This window comes from Diceros bicornis, chromosome 1 (assembly GCF_020826845.1).
Source record: "Diceros bicornis minor isolate mBicDic1 chromosome 1, mDicBic1.mat.cur, whole genome shotgun sequence".
Taxonomy (NCBI): domain Eukaryota; kingdom Metazoa; phylum Chordata; class Mammalia; order Perissodactyla; family Rhinocerotidae; genus Diceros; species Diceros bicornis.
The window spans coordinates 83,513,117-83,533,542 of NC_080740.1; the positions used below are offsets into that span (position 1 = coordinate 83,513,117).

General features: G+C 45.5%; 1 protein-coding gene across 1 annotated transcript in view; it reads right to left on the reverse strand.

Moving 5' to 3' along the window:
* Window positions 1–20,426, reverse strand: part of SLIT3 (slit guidance ligand 3) — a 598,986-nt gene that overhangs the window by 497,293 nt on the left and 81,267 nt on the right. Inside the window, exon 4 of the mRNA XM_058545649.1 lies at window positions 1,412–1,483. Coding sequence (XP_058401632.1) covers window positions 1,412–1,483 — 72 coding nt within the window. The remainder of the gene's footprint in view (window positions 1–1,411; window positions 1,484–20,426) is intronic.

Sequence of the window (20,426 nt, forward strand, 5' to 3'; positions counted from 1 at the left end):
TCAAGAGAAGAACTATACAGGGAAGCAGAAGTTAAAAACCAGGTAGTTTCCCCGTATGCCCATTGGTGTTGCATACCCAGCTCTGCCAGACACTCAGGTTGCCGAAATGCACTTCATCCACCCTCATGTCCATCAGGGCAGATTCAGAGTGGAAGGGTGGAAAGGGTGGCATATTCTTTCCCACATTTAGCAAAGTCGGCCAGGTGGACTGAGCAAGAGAAATGGAGTACGCAGCAAGAGGAGACCTCGACAAAGTACAGGTGTGTCCTACAGAAGGCAAGCAAGGCACTGTACCACGAAATACCAGCCAATCCTCGCCTGTTCTTGTTCTAACAAAGTGCCCTTTAAAATACATTTATGTATATAATTTCTGTGTGTGTGTACAGATAGAGATATAGATTCCTAATTCAGAACTCATTCTTAAGTGCACACACCGTGTTTTGTATTTCCCAATTTATCCTGGAGCCTACAGGCATTGTTTGACTGCATAAGTAGGTATTAAACACAGCCATTGGAAATGAGAATGGTGGCCATAACTTTAGAGCCTCCACAGTAATGTCAGAGTCTTCCCAGCCAGCCTGTGAACCTCGCTGCCTGACTGCTAAGCAGCCAGCCAGAACATCTCTCCATTCAGAAAGTCAAGCCTTGGGCAACCCAGTTCACCCATCAGGTACACCCGTGACTGCCAGAAGGACCCTTAGGTTCAAAGTCACAGGGCCTTTCACTGGCAATAATTAGCACTTGCCTTACACACACAATACGTGAATCATAATCTCCATCCTGATGTGCATCTCCAGCTCCTAAGCTTCCAAACTCTCACACTGAATAAATGCATAGAGGCACCTCCAACTCTTACTCCTTCGTTATATCCTGGACCATTCCAGAAGACACAGCAAAATTCAAGGCTTTTTCTTCCTTTTCACACAAAATCATAGACCTCCATACCCAGGGTTCCAGGCTGGCAATGTTAGGAAGCAGGCAGAGGACAGGAATCGTTCCAGCCAGCAAGGTGGTGAGGTTGAAATGTTTAGTCCAGTCCACTGCCCTCTGAGACCACTGGCAGTCTCCTGTGGATCAACTCACCTCCAACCCCACCCTCAGGGCCTTTCCCTGAGGTAAGGTCAGACCCAAGTTAAATGGAACAGCTTGCTCCCTCCTTGCAAAGGAGTGACCCACCACCACAAGTCACGAGCCACTTAAGCCGCTGACCTCACAAGGAAGGGAGCAAGAAAATCAAGCCTGGAGGTGGGTGTGGGGGCACAGCACATTGAAGCCCTGCCCCAAGTCTCCATGCGTGCGGCCTAACTGCCAAGCTCAAGGCACAGGGCTCCACCCACTAAGGCAATCACGTTCTCCATACCACCAAGGCCAGGCAAGACACAGGTAGAGAACACAGTTCAACTCTACTCACAGTCTGGTGAGCTTTGGTGTGCTCTGGAAAAGCAATTCTGGAAGGACTTGGAGCTTATTCTTGTTCAGGCGCCTAAAGATGAAAAAAAGAATGAAAAGATGTCAAGTGGACATTAAAATAGATCAAATGTATTCACAGACACGGCTTCAATCAATCAATCAATATTAAGAGACTTTCTAGATCTTTCAACGTGGGATGCTCAGCATGTGTAAGGCATTTTCCGACTTGTGGAGCTTATAGTCAAGTTGGGGATATAAAGGCAAAGGTCAGTCATAAGCGAGAACACAGCATACTTGCTGCCACTCCCCCGTCATAAGCCTGGGACAGACATCACTAAATGATCACAACATTCTTTCCCAAGGACTCCAGACGAGGCTTTTGAACTTTGCACATCATGTGCTCCAGGTAGCTATTGCCAAGAGATGGAACTGGCAGGTGAAATGGGTCCCTAAAAAGAAATAAAATACTAGAAAGAATATTCCAGATCCTACACTGTATGTGTTGGGGGGTGAGGGACAGATAGCAGTTGCTATAGGAGCAGAGAAGAGGGTGAGGCAGATAGCGTGGGTTGAAGGACCACATGGAACTCTGCCAGCCTGGCTCTTTGGACCAGAGCAGGGATGCATTATGACTCTCATGGGCCCTCAGCACTTGCCTTTGTGGACACCCTCCTTCACAAAAATAAAAAAAATTTCAATATTATATTTTACAACTGTGTTGGTATAAAAACAAACATATTAATATTACATATTATAACATTTACTGTGCCCTGAAAGCTCTTTTTTTTTTTCTCCTAACATTAAAATAAATTAAAACTTTTTCATGAGCCCCTGAAAGTATTGTTGGCCCTGGGCACTGTCCCTGCGGTGCCTAATGGAGAAGCCAGCCCTGGGTCAGGGGCCACAGTCTAGGTGTGCAGTGTGGCTGGAGTGAAACTCAGCCCAGTAGGGATGCCCCAGTGGGATGGTAGCCACAGAGCCAGACCCTCTCCTGAGAATGGTCAATGCTATTGCCCACAGGAAAGAAGGCCATCTGCGTTCCCAAGGGACACTGAGCCGTTGTTGCGGTCTCCATGAAGGCTGCTCTCCTGGGAGTGTGAGGCTAAGAGGGAGATCCTGTTCCTTGCTTGCTCCCATGCCCCTCTGTCCTAGCATCTTTTCGCAGCCTAGTCAGTGAATGCCCAAACCAGTATCCCCAAATCTTCTGTCCCCAGAATCCTCAGAATCTCACTCCCCAGAACCTCTTGGAGCAAAAGCTCAGTTTATAGCCTGGCTGAAGTTTTTCACTTAGAGGGAACAGCGTGTGTTTGGTTATGTGGGATAACTGTATTATCCCATCTTAGAGCTAAGCAAACTGAAGAAAAGAAAAGGTGAGCTTCTTTCCAGCTTCTGGCCTCAAGGCCCACGTTCCCTCAGCACCAAGCAGACATGACTCTCTGAGTGGGATTTTGCTATTTTCCCCCTTTCATCCCAGGTAGATGGACAAAAACTTCAGAGGGACAGGAGACTAGAAGGAGGTCAAAGAGGGCAGAGCATGCGAGAGAGGAGCATTTAAGGCTTCACAGAGTAAGTCTCCTGTCAGAGGCGTGCTGCTCAGCCGTGAAGGCATTCACACGGAGTGCGGGCAGGTGTGGCTGTCGGCGATGCTGTCGGCGCGACTTCTGACTGGAAGGAGGCCAGAGAGAAGGCTGGGAAGTCCGATGAGACAAGCCCAAATTCTCTGCCCCACTGTGCGGCCTGACTCCCACACCAGTGCTCTTTTTGGGTTTTATTTATTTTTTAATTGTGGTAAAAAAAAAAAAAAAAAAAAAACATAAAATGTAGCATCTTAAGCATTTTTTTTTTTTTTTTTAGTGAGGGAGATTGGCCGTGAGCTAACATCTGTGCCAATCTTCCTCTATTTTGTATGTGGGTCGCCGCCACAGCATGGCTTGATGAGAAGTATAGGTCAGTGCCCGGGCCACTGAAGCAGAGCGTGCTGAACTTAATTTAACCACTACGCCACCAGGCTGGTCCCCATCTTAAGCATTTTTAAGTGTACAGTTCAGCAGTGTTATCCATATTGTTGTGCAATAGATCTCCAAAACTTTTTCTTCTTGCAAAACTGAAACTCTGTACCCATTAAACGACATCTCTCCATTTCCCCTCCTCCTAGTCCCTGGAAACCCCCATTCTACTCTGTTTCCATGAATTTGACCAGTGTTCTTCTGATCATTCTTGGTATTAGCTCTTTGTGTGTTCCTGTCACTAAAGTGGTAAGAAAGGGGGGAGCCCAGGAAGAGGAGGGTGAGGGGAAATCTAGTTGCTTGTTTACAGCAGTTCCCATATAGTCAGTGATAAGTCTCTTTATATCACATGGAAGCACTGGTCCCAGAGAAGGCGTGGTTGGTATGACTTTGGGATTGGCCAGGGCTGGGTTCAGGTCTGGCTGTATCATGCTCTCACTGTGGGACCTTGGGGAAGTTACCAAGCCCACTGAGCCTCAGGTTTCCATCTGCAAAATAACCCTACTCGCTGGGTTACAGTTAGTCTTAATAACACACTGTCTGCATAGGTGTCTAGCATTGCAGTAAGAGCATGGCAGTGATAATAAAAAGAGTGCTTGTTGAGTCCTAACTGCATGTCAGACACTACGTACTAGATGGGCAGAATCTCAAGCAGGGGAGCTCGGAAGCAGGCGTCATTATCGTCTACGTCTCAGATAACGACACCAAAGCCTGGAGAGGTCGGGCACGTTCCACAAGGCCGCAGTGTTAGGAAGTGGGAGAGGCAGGATTTGAACCAGGCAGTCTGCCTCCAGAGCGCTGGTTCTGAACCACTCATTACTTGAAGCCTTGCAATAAATGACAGCTCCCTTCCCCTTTCTCTTTCTTCTTTTTTTTCTCTGCTTCCTTTCATCCAGGGTTGCCACTTCCTCCACCCCAGCCCAGACAACCATCCACCCTGAATCCATTTCCCTCCCTGAAAAAGACGTTCTTGGAGGTCCCTAAAGAGGTCCCTAAAAATTGGGTCTCTATGTGGGTTTGTCTAGAACCGCCCTCTATTGTCACAGCTGCACAAAGCCTGGTGAGAGTTACACTCAGACAACTAATACTCCAGTCTAGGCCAAAATCCTAAAATCTGGCCCACGGCTGCCTGCAGCAGGTAGGGTGTTTAACATGCTAAAAGCCCAAAACCAGAATTGAAGCTAAAAATAAAACCAGCTTGGCTCCAAGGCTCCAGGAATGGAAGGAATCGTTTTCAGTTCTTTGCCGGTATTTGCGGCTGGACGAAAATAAAAACACAACCAAATTTAGCCAATTGTGCCCTGCCTGCTGCTTCATCAACCCTGAATGAGGAGTCCAGGGTGGCTGGGCTGGGCTCTTCTCCCAAAAGCTCCAGGGTCTTTCCACTTCGGCTTGGGCAGGCTGCATGCTGGTTCTCTATATCACAAGGAGCTCGATATTCCATTCCATTTCCAGTTCACTGAAGGATTTATTCATGTTTACATAGTGAACCAATCCAGTCTGAAAGGTTTTCCCCAAAATGCTGAGGGAGGCTCCAAGCTGCATAAGATGCACTTCTCATGTGGCTGCTATAAGAGAAAGTCCTGAACAGGAACAGGAACAGTATGAAATGTGCCCTTTTATGGAGGGACAGGTAACTGGGCAGCAGACAGTAGCTATTGGCCATGGCACTCGCCATCACTCATGCCATCTGCTGCTCTGTCATTCTGGGCTCAGTGGTGGAAATCTGCCATAGCTCAAGCTGGAAATAAATCCATGATGCCTGGATGGAGAAAAGGACTGAATGGAACCCGTATGAGGATAGACCCAAGGAGGTTGGCAAATAGGCCACAGGCCAGATCAATGATGCGATAAAGCCCACCTGGGTGTCCCCCCTCCCTCTAAGATCAACACTCCTCAGCTTTCCTGCTGGAACAATGGGGACCATCAAAGTCAAAAACCCACTGGTTGCTAGTTGCAAGGTCATACTGCTTTTCAGCCTAAACTATGAAGCTCCAAGAAACAGAGCCTTGTCTTTGTGGTACCACTGATGGCCTTCCTGGAGGTACCTGGGTGTAAGATCTAATTAGAGGTTTTTGCCACTTCATTTGTTGAATTCACTCATTTATCTATCCATTCAACCACCCAATCATTAATTTATCCATTCATCCAACCACTATCTATCCATCTGTCCATCCATCCATCCACCCATCTCTACAGTCATTTTTCAATATGAACGTACGAAGACGAATAAGATGCAGTCTCTTCCTGCATCTGCATGAATAAAATGCAGATGAATAAGAATGTCAGATGCTAGTGGAGGAGACAGACATGAAAACAAAAAGTTGCACTGTGATCTTGAAAGCAAAGGTATTGTGGGAGTACAGAGGAGGGGCAGTTAACCCAGACCTGGGTAAAGCAAGGCTTCCCCAAGAAAGTAGTTCAGAGTTTACTTTTGAAGCATGATTGTGACTCCTCAGGAGATAGGGACAAAGGGTTCTAGACTTTGAGAGCAGTATGTGTATGGCCACAGAGGGCCAGGAGACCAAGGAGCATTTGGGGAGCAGGCCTACATTGCTAGAACATGGCGGTGATTGAGAATCACAAGCGATGAAGCTGTAGAGCTAGGCAGTGGTCATATCAGAGGGCCCTGTGGGTCACGATAAAGGATTTGGGCTTGGTTCTTTACGGAGAGTCAAATGGAGCCACAGAAATGGTGTGAGCAAGGGAACAATAATCTGGTTTGGATTTTAGAAAGTTCTCTTTAGTAGCAGTAAACATGGTTTGGAAGGGAGTAAAATTGGAAGCAAAGAGACCAGTAAGCTCTTGACTAAGACCAGGGCTCTTGAGTAATCAATGTGGCTGTGTGAGGACCTGGTTAAGGATGAGCGGTATTGGAGTGAAGGAGATGGATGTGACATATAATCAACAGGGTTTTGTGACTGAATGCAGATGAGGGTTGAGGGAGTTATGGGACTAGAGTTGTTAAAAGTGACTCCTGGGGCTCCTGCTTGGGTAAGTGATCAGTCAAAACTATCAATAGCTACTGAAAGGAATAGGGAAGGGAGGACCACCATGCAGGAGGTCGTGTGATTAGATTCTGGATTTCTATACCATTGGAGTCTCTCAAATATGTATTGACAACTAATAGCAGTAGCCAGTAATAACACCAAGACCATGAGTCAGGCACTGTCCTAAGCACTTTACACACACCATCTCATTTAATTCCCCACAGAAACACGCCGAGGTTAGTACTCTTAGTCACCCTATAATAAGGAAACAGAGGCCTAGGAAAGTTAAGGCACTTGCCCTGAGTCAATCTTGACCAAAATGATGGTGATGGGATTTGAACCCAGACACTTGATGCCAAACCTGCACTCTTAACTACCATGGATAATGATGATATTTCATTTAACCCTTCATTATAGACTGTCTCGATTTACCACCTAATGAGTGGGTCTCATCTTCCCATTAAGTTCTGAAGGTCCTGGAGAGTAAGAAATATGTCTAATATCTGCTTGGTGTCCCAACTTCAGCCGACACAGCCCCAACCATGCAGGACCCTTCAAAAAGGGCCTGCTGAATTTCATGAATAAATCCTAAGGCAGGAATGGCCCATTTGGGGAGTCTGAAGAATCAATAGCCTCCCTGGGCTAGGAGAGGGGAGCCATCCTGTTTGGAGGTGAACACGACTCCCCGAGGGCCCACTTGCTTGAGTCTGTCTGCATCCTCCAGACCTCTTGGAGACTCGGCTTCCAGACTCACCTGGCTCACTGACCAGCAAAGTGAGAAGGGGTGGGGCTGAGTGCCTCCCCTCACTGGGTGAGGGACTGCTGAGAGGCCTCCAGGTCAGCAGCAGGCCGCAGCACCAGGCACTGCAAGTCCTATCCTTTCTCAGGGAGGTGTGCAATGTCGAGCTGCCCCGCTAAGGCCAGAGGGAGGGAGAATGTCAAAGGGTGCTAACTCCCCAAAGTCACCAGGAGTGTTTGCTTTAGTAACGAAATCAATTGGGCCCCTTCCCAGGTACTTTCCTAGGCAGCTGGATGCTTCCCAGGTCTACTGGTACTTTCAGGAACACCAACATGTCTAAGCAACAGGGGCAAAGTGGCTTTGTTAATCAGAGCAGAAGCTCTGCACCTCCCCCGGTGGAGGCATGGAGAGGCCCAAGGCTTCCTGCGAGCTGGGGGTCCAGGTGGTCCATCTCCACAGATGACGGCAGGCTTCAGGAGAAGGGCAGACCCAAACTGCAGAGGCCTTGAACCCCAGCTCAGAGGTGACCCCATCATCCACGAGGATGTATGGATGTCACTACACATCGGGGGAACCCTGTGAACAGAGTCAAAAGAGCAAAGAGCCTGATTTGGGGCTGTTTCCACAGTTGCTCGCCCTAGCCACTGATGGCCTCATATTTTCTTAGTTTCCTCATCTGTCAAACAAATCAAATTCAGACTTGTTTTTCCTGCTATGCAAATTTTCATAATCCAAATTGGTTGTAATCTGATCAGTTCAGTAAGGAACCTGATTTGTGATGGTTGTTGGTTTACAACACTGTCAAAATCAGGTCCCCACATGTGTGGGAAGAAAGCCTCTTTGCCTCAACACCCATGGCCACTTTAGTTGGGTGACTGGCTCTTCTTTGCCACTGGGATTTCCTTTTATAAAATTTATTTTTATCTTTTGGTAGCAGCTTCACTGAGATATAATGGAGCTTCTTTTTAATAGCACTTCTGGACCAAGCCATGATTTATTTTGATGGTTTGGAAGTGAGTTGACCTGAGTCTTGTCTTCCACGGAATTCAACATTTTTGCTCAATGACATTTAGGTTGGCTTATGCCAGTTTTGAAAATCTGTTATTTTTAGTTTGTAACTTCAAAATGTCCTAATAGCAATTAAAAACCTTTATGTTTGACATTTCCGCAGCAGTAATAACTTTGTTGTCGTTGTCTAAAACTCCTGCCGCTAAGCAGTTTTTTCCTCCTTGAAGTTGTTTAAGAAAACCCCTTTTAAAGAAACTTAAAGTTTATTTTAGGAACACAATTATTATGTAATAGAAAAACATGTACCTCATGAGATAGCTGAGAGGGCTGAATGGTTTAACATCTGCAATGGGCTTTGCAGTGTTTCTCACAGCCTCCATAAATGGTAGCTACTGGTATTATCATTATCATCATCCCTAGATGCCCCAGGAGATCGGAAATACAGGAGATTTATTTCTCCTTCATTGATGACCATATTGGTCAGCAAGACTATTAGCAGTAACAAATGAACTAAAAAATCTCATTGGGTTAAACAGTAGACACAGATTCCACACTCACATAAAGGGCTTGCTCTCTCTCGTTAGATGCCATAAAGAACATGTGGCCTCCAAGGTCACTGTGCCAGGAGAAGAGAGGGAGGGAGAACCCACATCAGCTCTTAACTTCCTTGACCTAGTAGTGACTCATAACACTTCTGCTCTCAGTTTATTGGTCAGAACTAGTCACACGACACAACCCTAACCGCAAAGGAAGCTGGGAAATCTATAGGGATACTTGAATATTTGGTGAGAACTATCCTAATAACCAACTTGTCTTAGCATCAAAGCAATAGTAAAGATCTTTTTGTTCTTGTTGTTCATTCTTCCTTCCTTTCTTTCTTCTGTTAACACAGGGCACTTATGACGTGCTAAGTGTCATGTGAGGTGTTTTACATGCATTATCTCATTTCACCTTAAAACGACCTTGAAGTAGACATTGTTGTTGTCATTATTTTATTTAAGAAAACTGAGGCACAGAGAGGGTACATAATTTGTCCAAAGTCACACAGCTGAGAAATACAGTTTGGACAGAGGTCTCTCTGACACCAAAACCTGTGCTTTGAACCCCTTCACCATTCTGCTTCCTTAACTCTTTGGTGCCTGGTGGACCAGGAGGCCTCTCAACAATCCTAGGAGGGAGGCCAGTAACAAGGAGTATGTGCTCATTTCATAGCTGAAGAAACTGAATCAAAGCAGACTAGAAAACCGACACTGTGCTCCCTTGGCCCTACTGTCCAAGGCCTATTTAATGATCCTGCCCCTCTGGTTTCAGAGGAAGGCTCTGAGGGCCCCAGAAAATCACTGCCTCCAGGGCAGGAGGGCAATCCTGAGCCATCTCTGAAGAGCATTTATCCTTGCTCTCCTCTCAGACTTAAAGGGTCTGTCTATCCAGAACCTCTCCGAGGGTATTCTCAGCCCCTGCCTGCCCTTGTAGGTGACTTTGTCCTGAGATATACGGACAGTTCTAGAGAACTCTGGGGCTTGCCCAGGATCTTATCTTGCTGGGATCCAACTCAGGACTCTAGCATGAAAAGAAAACAAGCACAAAGACCCCCAAACAACCACTTTTGAACTTTCCCGCACCTCACATTGGACCAATTTTCCTCCAATTACACGGTTGTTAGGGATAAAGCAGAGCACATCAGTGGCCTGAGCCTGCCTTGCTTCTGACCCCTGTCCCAGATGTTGCCATATACCCAAATACCCCTGCTTCCAGAAGACCTTGATTTCAGGGGGAGGGATGGGGGAGGGGAAAAGAAGATCCTATCTATGCTGTCACAGCAGGATACACACTGGCTCCGTAGAGAATGAGCCAAAGGGCACACTGAGAGTCCTCTTGTTCCAGGGTGGCTAACCCATTAAGGCCTAAGTCATTTTTGCCTAGAAGAATGCAGGGAACCCCAGGGGCTGTAACCAACAGGCTGCTTCATCTAGGACTAAACTCATGATCAGGGGTCTCTAGAGATCCCCCAGCAGATTGTACATGGAACCATATTCGTACACATTATGCACGCGTGTGAATGCACAGACACATACACACGTAACATATATTACAGACATAATGTGCATGCAACTTAACAGTCATGCATACCTCTCAGAGCTGACCAGATCCGTTCCATACAGCCAGATCACTTGGCAGTGGCCAAAGCTCAGATCCCCATAGCGATCTCTTCACCCCACATTTCATAATGGGACCAACAGGGCAAGCAGCATCCCAGACTCAAGAATCACACCTCAATCTCTTCTGAGATACTCCAGTCTTGCATCCTCCTTGCCTCAGGGTTTTTGCGCATGCTGCTCCCTTCTCTGGGAATTCTCTCTACACTCCTACTAGGGTGGCAGCTGCAGAGGTGTTAAGATGGAAGTATTCTGAAGGTGCAGCAGACAGGATTTGCTAATGGACTAGAGGTGAGACTCAAGAGAGAGATGAATTAAGGATAATGCTGAGGTTTTGGCCTGTGCATCTGAAACTTTGGAACTGTTGTCACCAAGATGGGAGAAGACTGTGGGTAGAGCAGGTTTGGGGGGGACCAGATGTGGACATGTTAAATTTGATATGCCTATAAATATCCAAGCGGAGATAACCCATAGACAATTAGATAAGCAAACCTGGGCTTCAGGGATAAGACCAAAATAGAGATGTAGAGGTACTTAAAGGCATGAACTATGGTCACCAAGGGAAATGAAGAAAAGAAGGGAAGAGGAGTAAGAACTGAGTCCTGGGCTGCACCGTCCATTAGAGACCAGAGCGGGTGGGAAATAGCAGCCACTGTGGCAGGAGGAGAAGCGAGAGAGAGCAGAATTATGGACGACAAGTGAGGAAAGGGTTGCAAGGAGGGAGGGACTGATTTGTCAAATGCTGCCGAGAGGTAGAGAAAGATGAGGATGACATTGCATTTAGCAAAGTGGGGCTCATTAGTGACCTGGAAAGAGCAGCTTGCTACAGAAGAAGGCATAAACTATTAACTGGAGTGGTCTAATAAAGAGTGGCAGGAGAAAATCAAAGGAAGACAATGATTTTGAGGGGTTTTGTTATAAAGGGGGACAGAAAATGGGTTGATAGCTAGCAGGGGATATGGAGTCAAGAAAGGTTTTGTTGTTTTTATTTTTTAAGGCGGGGGAAATTGCAACATGCTTATATGCTGACGAGAATAATCTGGTAAACAGGGTAAATTGATGAGGCAGGGGATGAGGGGAAAATTTTAGAGTGAGGCTCCTGAATAGGCAATAGGGGAAATTCCAGTGCATAAGTGACAGCAACGCCCTTTGACAGGGGCAAAGACAGGGCACGTGTGGCAACAGTAGGGGAGGCGGAGGTCAGGGGACAGTGTATGACAGACGTGGTGGTGGCAGTCTGTGGAAGGTCTCTTCCAATTACTTCTATTTTCTCAGTGAAAAAGGAAGCTAGATCCTCAGCAGAAACTGAGGAAGGGGAAGGAGGTGTCTGATGACTGAGGAGAGAAGGTGAGAAACACTTGTCTCGGAAAGAGCAGGAGAGTGAATTGACTAGGAAAGACAGGAGGGTTGGTGGGCAGCAGCAAGACCCCTTGAGGTTAGTGATCCTGAGTTGTAAGTGAGACTCATCCACATAAGTGTGTGTTTATTCTCCAGCCACATCCAGGTTGCCTGGGTGAGAGGGTGCAAACAACTGAAGACTGACTTCAGCCAAGATTAGGGTTTTTCCAGGAACTACGATGGAAGACTAGATGGGCACGGGAGTTGAGGGAATGCGCTTATAGTACTCATGAAAATGGGTCATGAAATCTATGTTGATTAAGGAAGGAAGGGAGATTGCTATGGTCTGAATGGTTGTGTCCCCATGCCCCCCAATTCATATGCTGAAATTCTAACCCCCAAGGTGATGGTATTAGGACCTGGAGCCTTGGCAGCTGATTAGGACATGAGGGCAGAGCCCACATGAACGGGATTAGCGCCTCTATAAAGGAGGCTCTGGAGAGCTCCCTTGTCTTTTCCACCATGTGAGGACACAGCAAGAAGTTGGCAGTCTGCAGCCCGAAAGAGGGCCTCACCAGAGCATGACCATGCAGGGACCCTGATCTTGGACTTCCAACCCCCAGAACTCGGAGAAATAAATTTCTGTTGCTTATCAGCAATCTAGTCGTGGAATTTTGTTATAGCAGCCCGAACGCACTAAGACAGAGGTCATTAGGTGAGGGAGGGACAGCAACAAGATGACAGAGCCAGTAAATTATAGGCCCCCGCAGGGTCCAAGAACTCATGGATAAAGCATGGGGCTGGAGCTAAGGGAAGCCGGGCTGTGGTCGTAGCTCTGCCCCCAAGAGCTGTGTGACTGTGTAGACCACAGCCCCTCTCTGAGCTGTGGTTTTCTACATCGAGAGAAGCAGTGGGTGGGATGAGATGATTCCTAAGATCCCTATTCTCTTCTCCTTAGTCTGGATAACTAGCTGGATAGGCTACTTGAATTCCAAATCTAGCTCTAAAGGAGCTGTGTGTCCTTAGGGTTTAACCTCTCTTTTTCTTGGTTTCTTCATGTGAAAAATGGGAATGACAATATCTGTTACAATATCCATTCAGATATGAAGTGCCATGAGAACAGGGTTTTTTTGACTATTTTGTTCACTGCAACTCAGAGCTTAGAATAATTTCTAGCAATTAGTAGGTGCTCAATAAATATTTGCTGGTTGGTTGGTTGAATGAATGAATGAATGAATAAACGCATGAGTGAGTGAATATCTACTTCACTTACCCCACAGAATTATTGAGGAACAAATGAGAAGAAGGTGGTAAACTTTGAAAAACTTAAAGTGCTATAAGTTGCTATGCAATGCTGCCCAGGCACCCCGGTGCTGGCTGCTATTTCACTTCAGGTTATTAAAACTAGACCATCTCGTTAGGGACCTTCCAGAGTATTGCAACCTGGTTACTGGAGGGTTGCAATCACAATGGCACAGACTTAACACATTTGCCATAGTGCTTGAAAGAGGGTCGTGAGAGTCTAGAGCGTGAGGCACACACCGTGTGATTCACATAGTGGGGTGAGGGGGAAGCAGCACAGCTTCAGAACCGAGCGAAGCCAGAGCGAGGGTGCGAGTCTCTAACAAGTGGAACGTTCAAGTGAGGTTTTCATAACAGCAAAACAAGGGGTGCTGAAAAGGCAGAGGGCCCCCCAAAGGCTAACTCTCTGTTGTCTGTGCAGCCTGGGAATGAATATGGGAGGGCTGTTTTGGGGGGCCCGGGGGGAGGGATTGAGAATTCCTTAGAAGCTAGTATTGCTCTGTAAAAGCATGTTCCATCAAGACACTAAGCATGCCTTGAGCACCCTATGGTTAATGTGGAGTCATTTCTACTAGGAATTAAGAGAAAAATATTTTAGGAAGCTATGAGGACTTTTTTTCCCTTAAAATACCCAAATGCAGCAAAGCTGGCTCTAAATAGGATGGCATGAGCACAGCCCACCACAGACTTTTCATGTTCTCTCTGGATTATTCTAGGCCCTTCATCTGGGTCTCCAACCCCTTCAACCCACAGGTAGGAAAAAGACAGAGGCAAACGGAAGGAGAAATACTCCATCTACTCTGTAGATGTCACAGAGGGCAGGTGCAACTCAGCACAAATTTTCTGGAAGTGTACTGTTTAAAATGATCCTGTTTGAACACATCGGAATTTTGTTTTGAGCAAGTTCAAAGTAAAAAAGAAAAGAAAAGAAACAAAAAATGAGACCTAACAGCAAAAGATTCAAATATTCCTAGCTTGTGAATAACAAATTTCCCTTTCATTTCTGTTCCAAACACTCGCACGCTGCAAGATCTGTTAATGACGGTGCACTTCTCTGTGTGTTTATCTAGGTATCTAGATGTATGTCCACGTATCTAGCAACAAAAAAAATCTTTTAAGCCTTCTCAGGCATGAGCCAAGGAATGTAGAGTAATTATCTGTGACCAATTCTCATCTATAACTAATTAGAATTTTACTTTCTCATAGCATTTCCTTCCTGGTCCAGATCCAAGTTTTTTCTTCTTTTTTTTTCCTAGAAAAGCAAGATACCTGGATATACTTAGAAATGCGGCATAGAAAGGGAAGATAGTGAAAGGGGAAAGGGAGCACTTTTCACATTGCATTATTGCTTTGATCTGATTGAACCTTCTTTGGTTATTCCTTTTCTTGAATGCTTTTCCAGCATGGGAAGGGTTTCTCAACCCTCCGGCTATTGCATTTGAACTGAAGTCTGCAGAATAGTTTAAGAGCCCCTGCTCACCTCTTTCACCTCCCCCTCGGGCGAGCAGTTCCCCATCCAACCACGGCTTTGAGATCCCATCCAAACTCGTTGGCGTCTCAAACTGAATCCCAGATGTTTGCTTAGCGAGAAATAAATGAATGGCCCAAGCTGTGGACTGAACCAGTGATCCTCACAAATAGATTCCAGGTGTGTTGGCATCTGGACTGCTATCTCTCTTTTTCTCTGTTTTATACATACACAAACACGCGCGCACACACACACACAAACACACACACACACACACAGAGGATACCAGTTCCATCCTGAAAAGAATTCGACTCCGTCTCCAGATGGAGAGCTGATGTAGAATGGACAGGACTAGTATCCTAACATGAATTACATCTTTTCAGTCATGGACAAAGGAAAAGCACTCCAAACACATCCCCCTTTGCCTTCAATTATCAAAATCATGACACATTTGGTGTTCAAAGTCAGCTCAGGCCTAATAGAGTTTAGAATTGCTAAACTATCTTAACTGTGTTGATTTTCATTGTCAACCTTCACCACCTCCTGCATTTCCTATGAAACTTATCTTACTGCAAATTTAACAAGCACCTACTATTTGCCTGCCTGAAGCAAGCAACCATGGGAAGAAAAAAGAGAGAAGGCAAGATCTCTGCCATCAGAGAACGTATAGTCCTGTTGAAATAGCAAAGTTCAAGTCACTTAATTCACAAATTGATTGAGAAATGCAGTGTTTACTTAGTGCCTATTCTGTGTCATGCTCTAGAACATAAAATCCAGCAAGATCCTCTCCTTAAAGAGCTTACAGTCAGTCTAGTAGGGAAGGAAGAGAAGTACATAGATGACGATGACCACAGGCACGTGTGTGTGTGCTAAGAGAGAAGGAAATATGGCAAGCCATGGGAGAAGTCTTTATGGCTTCCTGGAGGAGGAAATATTTGATTAGCATCTTGAAAGAGAAGGAAGAATGAGCCAGGGGATGAAAAACAGAGAAAGGGCCGAGAGAGTGCATGGTCAAAGGCACTGCAATGGGACACCACAGAAACAGCACCTATTGTAATACACAGAGCGAAGGATGAAGATAACCTGTGGGGTGCATGGAGAGACTGGGCAGGCACAAGCCATGTAAGGCTTGGGGCACTTGTGAGACAAGTTGGTAAGATCAGCACACGTGAAACGCTGAAAGAAGCATGAGCTGGAACCTTGGGTGATGGGCATCTACTGCAAGTGAAGCAGGAAGGGAGAGCAGACTAGGGGCTAGAGAACTCACGGAGGAGGCACGTCTTAAAGGAACAGGCAGAGAGAAAGGGGTAGGGTCCTCCAGGCTAAGAGCATGGAATGAGCAAAGTTATGGGCAATTGCTGTTCCATGACAGGTGCACAGACAGGGAGGGGACCATCATGATCCCATCAACAGAGATATGTAGAGATGAGAGTGAAGGCTAGACAGGTGGGATGAAGCTGCAGGGGCTTGTGGGAGGCCAGTGGGTTCCCAAAAGCAATCATCATACCTCTCATGATTTCAGATGGTAAATGCACAAGCATTTTTATTTTAATCAGCATATATTTTTATGTTTTTAGAAAAATGTATAACTCTCTCATGGTCATTCTTACTTAAGATGAGGCTAAGGAACAAAAAGTAAATTGACTTAAAGTCAAATTAAAGAAAATATTAAATAACAGTACAGGTGTTATACAGATTGATCAAAACTATGAAAAGAGTACAGAAATTACTGGCATCTGGGGAACGTTGTGTTGCTTAACGGCTGATCACTGAAGTTTCTCGAGCAGGATCAGCATGAATAAAAAAACACTGTAGGAAGAAAACTCAGGCAGGGGCATGCAGGATGTGTTGTCGTGGAAAAACACGAGTTGATGGGGGGAGAACATGAAGGAGACCACTGTGCAAGACAGTATGGGAGACGAAGGGACGAGAGTTAGGAACAGATAAGAGAAACAGGAAGATGACAAGGCAAAACTTTGTGATATTGGATGAGGACGATTGGAAAAGAGAAAGGATGTGGTAGATTGGTTTATTGGTACTAACTTCCCTCCTTCTCTGCTATAGAATCATCCATCCATAGAATCGAAAGCCCAGAAATAAACCCACACATCTATGGACAGCTAATCTTTGACAAAGGAGCCAAGAACATACAATGGGGAAAAGAAAGTCTCTTCAACAAATCGTGTTGGGAAAACTGGATAGCCACATGCAAAAAAATGAAAGTAGACCCTTACCTTACACCATGCACAAAAATTAACTCCAAATGGATTAAAGACTTGAATGTAAGACCTGAAACTATGAAACTTCTAGAAGAAAACATAGGCAGTACGCTCTTCCACATCGGTCTTAGCAACATCTTTTCAAACACCACATCTGACCGGGCAAGAGAAACAATAGAAAAAATAAACAAATGGGACTACATCAAACTAAAAAGCTTCTGCACAGCAAAGGAAACCATCAACAAAACGAAAAGACAACCTAACAATTGGGAGAAGATATTTGCAAACCATACATCTGATAAGGGCTTAATCTCCAAAATATATAAAGAACTCATGCATCTCAACAACAAAAAAACTACCAACCCAATTAAAAAATGGGCAAAAGACCTGAACAGACATTTCTCCAAAGAAGATATACAGATGGCCAACAGACACATGAAAAGATGTTCAAAATTACTAACTATCAGGGAAATGCAAATCAAAACTACAATGAGATATCACCTCACGCCCGTCAGAATGGCTATAATTAACAAGACAGGAAACAATATGTATTGGAGAGGATGTGGAGAGAAGGGAACTCTCATACACTGCTGGTGGGAGTGCAAACTGGTGCAGCCACTATGGAAAACAGTATGGAGATTCCTCAAAAAATCAAGGATAGAACTACCATATGATCCAGCTATCCCACTGTTGGGTATTTATCCAAAGAACTTGAAAACACCAATTTGCAAAGGTACATGCACCCCTGTGTTCATTGCAGCATTATTCACAATAGCCAAGACTTGGAAGCAACCTAAGTGCCCATCAAGGGACGAATGGATAAAGAAGATGTTGTGGTATATATACACAATGGAATACTACTCAGCCATAAGAAACGATGAAATCCAGGCATTTGTGACAACATGGATGGACATTGAGGGTATAATGCAAAGTGAAATAAGTCAGAGGGAGAAAGTCAAATACCGTATGATTTCTTTCATTAAGTAGTAGATAATAACAACAATAAACAAACACATAGGGACAGAGATTGGATTGGTGGTTACCAGAGGGGAAGGGGGGAGGGAGGAGGGTGAAAGGGATAATTTGGTACACGTGTGTGGTGATGGGTTGTAATTAGTATTTTGGTGGTGAACATGATGTAGTCCATGCAGAAATAGAAGTACAATGATGTACACCTGAAATTTTTACAATGTTATAAACCAATAAAAAAAAAAAAAAAGAATCATCCATCCAAGTCTTTGGTCATGTGTCTTTGCAGTATCTCCCACTAAAGTGGGCAGTGTGTATTTCCTTGCCCCACTAACGTCAGGCTTGGCCATGTACCCTGATTTGGCCAATAGAAGGTAGGTGGGTGTGATGTGAACAGAAGCTTTAAATGTGCTTCTGTGACTTGGCTTGATCTCGTCTCTTCTTCCATCTGCCATGAGAAAAATATGCCTCACGGGTAGCCACTAGCCCAAGGAGAATGAGAAGTTACATGGAAGATCCTGAACCCAATCCACAGCCTGAATCCAAGCCCAGCTGAGCCTAGCTGACATTAGCTGAAATCAGACAAACCCAGCCAACCCATGACCCACAAGCGAGGAAAATAAATATTTATTTTTGTAAGCCACTGAGATTCTGAGGTTGTTTGGATAGGAGGGAAAACTGACTAATACAGAGGAGGAGGAGATGCATTCAGATTTGCAGTGGTCTCCTGACTGGCTCCCTGCTGCTCCCCTCACCTTCTACATCCTATTCTCCACTAGTGGCTAGAGTGATCCTTTCAAAACACATATTAATCAAGTCATTCCTTCGCTCAGAACCCTCCAGCGGCACCCCATCTCACTCAGAGTGAAAGTCAATGTCCTCGCAATGGGCCACAGGTCCCTACATTATCTGTTCACCTCTCAACTCCTTTACCCCTCAAATTTCACGTCCTTCTAGTCTCCCACTTTCTCACTCTGCTCCAGCCACACACCTCCTTGCTACTCCTGGAGCACATCAGGATGCACCCTCCCTTGGGCCTTTTCCTTGCTTTCCTCTTCTTAAAAAAAGACTTCCTTCAGATATCCAAATGGTTAACATCTTCACCTCCAGTCTTAAAACAGTGGAATGAATGAGGTGGGCTGCTCTGAAAGGAATCTAACTTGACACCTTCTCATGGACGTCCCATAGGCATGTCCAACATGGACATCGTCATCTCCCTCCGCCCCAAACTTGCTCTTGCCCACGTGGTCCCCATCTCAGGGAGTGACCCTCCATGCTTCACTCCTTTTCACTTGACACTCCCCAGTGCAATCAATCACTATGTGCTGTGAGCTCTGCCTCTTAAATATGTCTTCAAACCATTCTCTTCTCCTAACTCCACTGCCACTCCCTCAATTCAGGCTACTGTGTTCGTCCCCTGCGTTACTGAAATGGCCCCCCCCCACTGGGCTTTTTGCCTCCAGTCTTGCTCCTTACCCTTTTACTCGACTCTTAAATCCAGCCTCCATATCCCAGGTGGATTGATCTTCTATAATACAAGCCTAATATGTTGTTCCCCTGCTGAAAAGCCTTTAATAGCTCCTCACTGCCCTGAGAAAATCACCAAAAGTTCTTCATCCTACTTGCCAAGCTCTGCATCATCTGTCCTCTGTCCCTCCAGTTATAATGAATTCCATTCGGCTCCTGAACATGCTCTGCTCTGAGAGATCGCCTCTGGGCCTTTGCAAATGTTGTTCCTTCCATCTGGAATACTTTTCCCTTCTCCTCTACTTCATTCACTCCTATTCAGCCTCCAGGTCTCAGCTGAGAGTGCTTTTCTTCTAGGAAGCCTGTCTGACCCTCCCCTTTCTACTCCTATGGTCCTCTGAAATTATTTTACTACACTGCAATTTCCTTTCGTTAGAGCGTGAGCGTGGTACCTAAAGGTCCCTTTAGATCAGGGTCAGCAAATGTTTTCTGTAAAGAGCCACGCAGTAATTACTGTAGGCTTTGTAGGCCCTACGCAGTCTGTCACAACTACTCAATTCTACCAATGTAGCATAAAAGCAACCACAAACAATACACAGATGAATGGCTGTGGGTGTGATAAAACTTTATTTACAAAAATAGGCAGCAGGCTGGATTTGGCCCACGTGCCCCAGTGTGCCAAACACTGCTCTAGATCATCACTGTATTCCTGGGCCTAGAAGAGTGCCTTGCACATCACAAGGGCTCAGTAAAGATTTCTTGAATAAAGAAGGAAAGATTGAATGAATATATGAATAGATGAAATGGTACATTTCAAAGGCCAAGCTAATCTAGTTTGAAAAATTTCTTTCCTAGAATTAAACTCATGTTTTAGGAACTGTGTCTTTTCTTGTTCCCACATGTCTAAACCCCTGCCTGGAAATTATAACAATAACATTTATTGAGTGCCACTCTTTTAAACACTTTACAATGATTAATCTACTTTATCCTCAAAATAAGCCTATGAGCTATGAACTATTATCTTCAGTTTACATAGGAGGAAACCTCCTCAAAGATAGGCTCTGCCTCGCCCTCGGCAGAACCCTCCTTCCCTAGAGACCCTCGCTTGGTGCCTGTAATCCGGCCCCTTGGTCGGGCATCTTCCCCAGTGTCTTTGTGGTCAGCCTGAATCCATGCCTCCCCTTAGCCTGCTCTGCCCACACGCCATGCACCCACCCTGGGACGGACATTCCTAATTCGGGTCTCCTCTCCACCTAACCCTCCAACTCCCTTCCCCACAATCTCCAGATTAGACACTGCTTGCCTTTTTCCTAAGAGTTTAGCTCTCTGCTCTGGGCCCCACTCACCGTTTGAG